This window comes from Babylonia areolata, chromosome 29 (assembly GCF_041734735.1).
Source record: "Babylonia areolata isolate BAREFJ2019XMU chromosome 29, ASM4173473v1, whole genome shotgun sequence".
Lineage (NCBI taxonomy): Eukaryota > Metazoa > Mollusca > Gastropoda > Neogastropoda > Buccinidae > Babylonia > Babylonia areolata.
In genome coordinates, this window is record NC_134904.1 from 6,956,016 (window position 1) to 6,963,515 (window position 7,500).

Sequence of the window (7,500 nt, forward strand, 5' to 3'; positions counted from 1 at the left end):
CCTTCTCTGCCATACCTTGCACGTAACACTTACAACTGTCAACTCATACCTTCCCTGCCATACCTTGCACGTAACACTTACAACTGTCAACTCATACCTTCCCTGCCATACCTTGCGCGTACCACTTACAACTGTCAACTCATACCTTCCCTGCCATACCTTGCACGTAACACGTACGTTCACTCACCCCAACCGTGGGCTCAATTCTCACGGTTTAAAAAAACAAACAAAACAAAAACCTCACGCCCTTATAAAACCTTTTTAGGAGAGACTTATTATTCCATTCAACAGAGGAAGGCCTATTATCACTACCAGTGTCAGCTGTTCTGTCACATTCACATTTCTACTATCCTCTACGGGTGTTGTGAGAAATGGTTGCCTTGTTCGTCTCGTTCAGTGTCTAGGTTTGTTTGAATTGGGGTGTGTGGTTTTTTTGTTTTTTTTCTCTCTCTCTCTCTAGTGTTGGTGTGAAGTTACATAACGTGGGTAATTCAGATCGAAAGAAGACCGTGTGTGTGTGTGTGTGTGTGTGTGTGTGTGTGTGTGTGTGTGTGTGTGTGTGTGTACGACACACACACACACACACACACACACACACACACACACAGGTGTTCCGAAAAATAAATAAATAAATGAATAGATAAATAAATAGAAAAAAAACAATGCATACAAATGCTAAGAACAACAATGATAATGATAAGCAGCAGCAGCAGCAGCAGCAGCAGTAGTAATACACGAATAAGAATGATGTCCAATAATGAATTCGACAAAGAACGAACGACGACGAGAGTGATGAACGGGAGGCAACTACAACTCTGAAAAAAACAACATTATCGCCAGTAAGTTCCCTTCGTTCAGTCCGATGTAAAAGTGTGATGACAACACCACGGATGTATATGTACGTCCGTGTGATAAGACTACTTCGAAATCTGAAGAAGCTGATAACGTAATTATCAGGCATTTGACTTATATATTTTTCTCTACCAAATCCACTTTTGAAATTTCGATAAAACAAACATTTACTACTCGCCTCTAGAGCATGTCTCCATAGATTTTGAAAACTATCTCTCAAAGCAATGTTGACATTCTTGCAGAAAGATTCCCTCTCCAAGAAGAATTGAGCATCCCAAGCACAGTCATACCCTCGTTCTATTAAAATTTGTCTGATACAACTCATCCATTTTGAAGAATAAATACTATTTCGATATAAGTCAAGTAATATCAAATATATTTTCCCAGAATATTTTTCTGTGTTTGATATCACTGAGCTGGTCCAAAATCACACACACACACACGCACACGCACACACACACACACACACACAGTGTTTTACCCTGAAATACACACTAAATGAAACCAGAAGGCAGAGGATTAAAGGGAAGGGTGGTAGAGAGAGGGGTGTGGACAAAGGAGGGGTTTTCACCCATCACCAAAATATAACAAAATACAGAAAACATGAGGATGGGGGTGGGGGGGGGTCAAAAAAGAATCTAAAAAAAAATGAAGCAAAAAGCATGCAGGAATTGATACACAATGCGCTTGTTAGCACAAAAATCACGAAAGGAAATTATGTAAGACACTAACACCCCCACCTCTCCTATATACCGCACAGCCCCAACCCCTATCTTTGTATGCTACACACACACACACACACACACACACACACACACACACAGAGGCGCACGTAAGCACGCAAACACACACACGCGAGTACACTCACACAGACGCCCGTGTGCGCATAGATACACAGGTGCATACACTCATATTTGCGCACACGCACACGCGCGCGCGCACACACACACACACACACACACACATACATGGTGGAACAGGGAAAATTCAAAAATGAAAAAGAAAATGGAAAGATAAAAAAAATAAAAAAAGTGGGACGAGGGGAATAAACGGGTAGAAAGAGAAGAGAGATAACAAGCTGTGTGTGTGTGTGTGTGTGTGTGTGTGTGTGTGTGTGTGTGTGTGTGTGTGGAGGGGAATGCGGTGGACTTTAAAAAAAAAAAAAACAAGTCTATACACATCGTATCAAAACACAAACTGCTGCTGTTCCATTTTACGAGTCCGGTTAAAAACACTAACACACGTCGCAGCAGTATCAACAACTACAGACCACAGCCCTGATGTTGACAATGACAGCTACAGACCACAGCCCTGATGTTGACAATAACAGCTACAGATGACAGCCCTGCTGATGACAATGACAGCTACAGATGACAGCACTGCTGTTGACAATGACAGATACAGATGACAGCCCTGCTGTTGACAATGGCAGCTACAGGCCACAGCCCTGCTGTTGACAATGACAGCTACAGTTCACAGCCATTCTGTTGACAATGACCGCTACAGATGACAGCCCTGCTGTTGACAATGACAGCTACAGATGACAGCCCTGCTGTTGACAATACCAGCTACAGATGACAGCCCTGCTGTTGACAATACCAGCTACAGATGACAGCCCTGCTGTTGACAATGGCAGCTATAGGCCACAGCCTGCTGTTGACCATGACAGCTACAGTTCACAGCCATGCTGTTGAAATGCCAGCTACAGATGACAGCCCTGCTGTTGACAATGACAGTTACAGATGACAGCCCTGCTGTTGACAATACCAGCTACAGATGACAGCCCTGCTGTTGACAATGGCAGCTATAGGCCACAGCCTGCTGTTGACCATGACAGCTACAGTTCACAGCCATGCTGTTGAAAATGCCAGCTACAGATGACAGCCCTGCTGTTGACAATGACAGTTACAGATGACAGCCCTGCTGTTGACAATACCAGCTACAGATGACAGCCCTGCTGTTGACAATGGCAGCTATAGACCACAGCCTGCTGTTGACCATGACAGCTACAGTTCACAGCCATGCTGTTGAAAATGACAGCTACAGATGACAGCCCTGCTGTTGACAATAACAGCTACAGATGACAGCCCTGCTGTTGACAATAACAGCTACAGATGACAGCCCTGCTGTTGACAATGGCAGCTATAGGCCACAGCCCTGCTGTTGACAATGACAGCTACAGTTCACAGCCATGCTGTGCCATGCTGTTGACAATGACAGCTACAGATGGCAGCCCTGGTGTTGACAATGACAACTACAGGTGACAGCCCTGCTGTTGACAATGACAACTACAGGTGACAGCCCTACTGTTGACAATGACAGCTACAGATGACAGCCCTGCTGTTGACAATAACAGCTACAGATGACAGCCCTGCTGATGACAATGACAGCTACAGATCACAGCCCTGCTGTTGACAATGACAACTACAGGTGACAGCCCTGCTGTTGACAATGACAACTACAGGTGACAGCCCTGCTGTTGACAATGACCGCTACAGGTGACAGCCGTGCTGTTGACAATGACAACTTCAGGTGACAGCCCTGCTGTTGACAATGACAACTACAGTTCACAGCCCTGCTGTTGACAATGACCGCTACAGATCACAGCCCTGCTGTTGACAATGACAACTACAGATCACAGCCCTGCTGTTGACAATGACAACTACAGATCACAGCCCTGCTGTTGACAATGACAGCTACAGATGACAGCCCTGCTGATGACAATGACAGCTACAGATCACAGCCCTGCTGTTGACAATGACAACTACAGGTGACAGCCCTGCTGTTGACAATGACAACTACAGGTGACAGCCCTGCTGTTGACAATGACCGCTACAGGTGACAGCCGTGCTGTTGACAATGACAACTACAGGTGACAGCCCTGCTGTTGACAATGACAACTACAGTTCACAGCCCTGCTGTTGACAATGACAGCTACAGATGACAGCCCTGCTGTTGACAATGACAACTACAGATCACAGCCCTGCTGTTGACAATGACAGCTACAGTTCACAGCCCTGCTGTTGACAATGACAACTACATATGACAGCCCTGCTGTTGACAATGACAGCTACAGTTCACAGCCCTGCTGTTGACAATGACAACTACAGATCACAGCCCTGCTGTCGACAATGACAACCACAGTTCACATCCCTGCTGTTGACAATGACCGCGACGTGTGGACACATACATCAAGCCAGGGGTGATGATGGTGGCAAACGCAACGCCAAAATTAATGCGTTTGCACGGCTAAACCTGCCCAGGCCCACGTAACATCGCCCATGGGAGTCATGAAGGAAGGTATGTCGAACCGATCGTATCAAAAGTTTTGTTTGTTTTTTTCTTTCTTTCTTTTTTTAATCTTTCTTCTTCTTTTTTTCTTTTTAATTTGTTTATTGTCTACTCACTGAGACGCGATTTAGGCACTTGCGTATTCATTCATTTCAACACACACACACACACACACACACACACACACACACGTTTATTTCAGTGCACAAGTGCCTTCAGTGGACGCAGGGACCTATATATGTCAACGTGAGGTCCCCGGCAGGACACAGCCCGCAGTGTATCACTCCCCTGGTGTTCAGTCAGTAGTATTCGTCTGTTTTGACCCAGCACGTGACCATTCCACTGTGCCCCTGTCCGCCATGGTCCTTAGCAAGTCACCACTGTTGAAAATCAATCTGACGGGCGCAATAGCCGAGTGGTTAAAGCGTTGGACTGTCAATCTGAGGGTCCCGGGTTCGAATCACGGTGATGGCGCCTGGTGGGTAAAGGGTGGAGATTTTTACGATCTCCCAGGTCAACATATGTGCAGACCTGTGCTAGTGCCTGAACCCCCTTCGTGTGTATATATGCAAGCAGAAGATCAAATACGCACATTAAAGATCCTGTCATCCATGTCAGCGTTTGGTGGGTTATGGAAACAAGAACATACCCAGCATGCACACACCCGAAAACGGAGTATGGCTGCCTACATGGCGGGGTAAAAACCGTCATACACGTAAAAGCCCACTCGTGTGCATACGAGTGAACGTGGGAGTTGCAGCCCACGAACGCAGAAGAAGAAAAAGAAAATCAATCTGCATAATATTTTTTTTCGCTTTTCATTGAATAAGTAAAAAAAAAAAAAATGCTAGCCAGAAGCTGTATCCGTGCCATTTATTTCCAGTTCAAATCACAGAAAACTTTAAGCTACACGTGAAATAAATTTTTAAAAATATTGCCAAAAGCCGACATCAAGTAATGTGCCTGCCTGTCCTGTACTGACCACACAGAAGAGAAAAGAGCTCGTAAATTTCACTGATGGAAATTTATCCAAGAAAAGAGGCCAGTCCTGACAGATAGGCAAGAGAAAATATGAACGAGAAATGTTATCTAATGTTCATGGTTTGATGCTAATGTGACGGCCATGCTGAGAATTCCACCGCAACCCTTTCCCACCCACAGAAAGTGTGAAGTAGCTGAGAAAGGCTTGACGACAAGATCTGGCGTGGCGGAGAGAAACCATTAGTTACACTCCTCAATCACAATGACAAGCGGGAAGAATCCGTGTATAGACTATGCAGTCGGATTTCACGTGTTCCAAGACAAGGTGTGTGTGTGTGTGTGTGTGTGTGTGTGTGTGTGTGTTAGAGAAAAATATATGTCAAATGCCTGATAATTATGTTATCAGCTTCTTCAGATTTCGAAGTAGTAATCATAAGCTAGAAATAGAAACAGGGAGACACAAAGGCATACCACGAGAGTTACGATTTTGTAAGGCCTGTAACATGTCTGTGATTGGTGATGAGTTTCATTTTATAATGGAATGTCCCAATTATGATCAGTTACGAAATAGATATGTTCCTAAAAAATATTTGTCTCCAAAATCGGTTTTTAATTTTTGTAATATGCTCAAAGGAGGCAAAAAAGTCATTTTAGCTGTAAGTAAGATGATTAGATTTGCAAATGTTGCCTAGTTATACTTTTGGAGTTAAAAGACATTTGTGTTTTCTCAACTTTATGTGACATTGTTGTGTATTTGGAAATGTTGTTATGGGCACGAAAATGAGTATTTTGCAGTAATCCTCCATACTCCAATAGGAGTGAAAGGATAATTAAAACTTGAAACTTGAAACTTGTGTGTGTGTGTACGCTATAACTATGAATGGATTATGAAGCTTTCAAACTGACGTCGAAAAACTGTAGAAATGTTCGCTAGATTTTGTAGCTTTTGTTTCTGTTTAACCCCTCGGTTGTTTGCCCCTTGGTGAAAAAGAAACCAGTCAATTACGTGACATGGATCCAAACCCTATTTCACTACTGTCTGTGTCGCTTTATCAAGTGGTGCAACTGATTTTGTGTGCACATTGCTACATAGATCCAAACCCTATTTCATGTCTGTGTCATTTTATCAAGTGGTGCAACTGATTTTGTGTGCACATTCGTTCCCCCCCCCCCCCCCCCCCGCCCCATCCTAACCCCACCACCACCCCACCCCCACCCCCGCCTGTTTTTTTGTTGTTTTTTTTGTTTTGTTTTGTTTTTTTCTTCTTCTTCTTCTTTCCTTTATTTGTATTTTCAATTTTCATTTGTATCTTAAAATTCCATAACATGTTTTCTTACCGGAATGTTTTCCTTTTACACGATATATGCGTGTATGTGTACAATAATCAGTGAATGGTTATTAACGGGTTACTCGATTTTTGTTTGTTTTTGTTGTTGTTGTTACACGTATTCATCTGATGGCTAATTTGAATGAGCCGAGAGAAAGTGTTGTGTTTTGATGACGTGAAGCAGACGATAAAGGTTTTTTTTAAAACTGAATAGTATTTCTCCTGTTTCTGCTGTGGTGCACTGTCTTCGTGGGAGAGAGATGGGCGAGAATGGTGAAAGTCAGAGGCTTAAAAAAAAAGAAAAAAAAAAGGTTAAACAAGCTGTTAGGATATGTAATGCAGCAAACAACCCCCCCCCCCCCAAAAAAAAAAAAAAAAAAAAAAAAGATGCTTAACATAAAACAAGAAAACAACAACATACAAACAACAACACCACCACAAACATTCAAAATTCCAAACGTCAGATCCGTTAGCTTGATTAATCACCTTAATCAAATTGTTTTGTGATTACAGACCTGTTAGCTGAACAGAATAATCATTTATACAGACGTGTCAGTGTATGGTTAATTAACAATCTTGACATGGACAGGGCAGGAGGAGAGGGTGGTTAGGTTATCAGAAGGCACGAGTGGATGAAAATTCCACACAGAAAAAAAAAAAAAAAAAAAAAAAAAATCAGGAAGACAATTCCGACCTCCTCGCTGGAATAGGACTCGGACAGCGCTGGCTGCGGGTGGGAGTGACTGAAGTGGACGTCGTCAAGGTTGGTTTCCCTCCGCTGCAGAAAGCAATGCAACAGAAAAAAAAAAGAAAAAAAAAAGGCTGCCTGCTTGTACAAAAAAACTACAAAGCATGCATCGCACTACTTGGGCATAGCAGCAAACCCTGTCAGCTACAAAAATAATATAGGAAAAGAGCCGCCAACCAGTCAGTGCAGCATACATGAGAACACAGCCAACTACAAGATTAAATTGCACGCACACACACACACACACACACACACACACACACACACACACACACACACAAACGCGTGCACTCTCGCACG

At 43.4% G+C, this 7,500-nt stretch overlaps 1 protein-coding gene across 1 annotated transcript in view; it reads right to left on the bottom strand.

Moving 5' to 3' along the window:
• The window catches only part of LOC143274757 (hillarin-like), a 27,849-nt gene that overhangs the window by 17,403 nt on the left and 2,946 nt on the right, over positions 1-7,500 (bottom strand). The window contains exon 2 of the mRNA XM_076578675.1: positions 7,147-7,230. Coding sequence (XP_076434790.1) covers positions 7,147-7,230 — 84 coding nt within the window. The remainder of the gene's footprint in view (positions 1-7,146; positions 7,231-7,500) is intronic.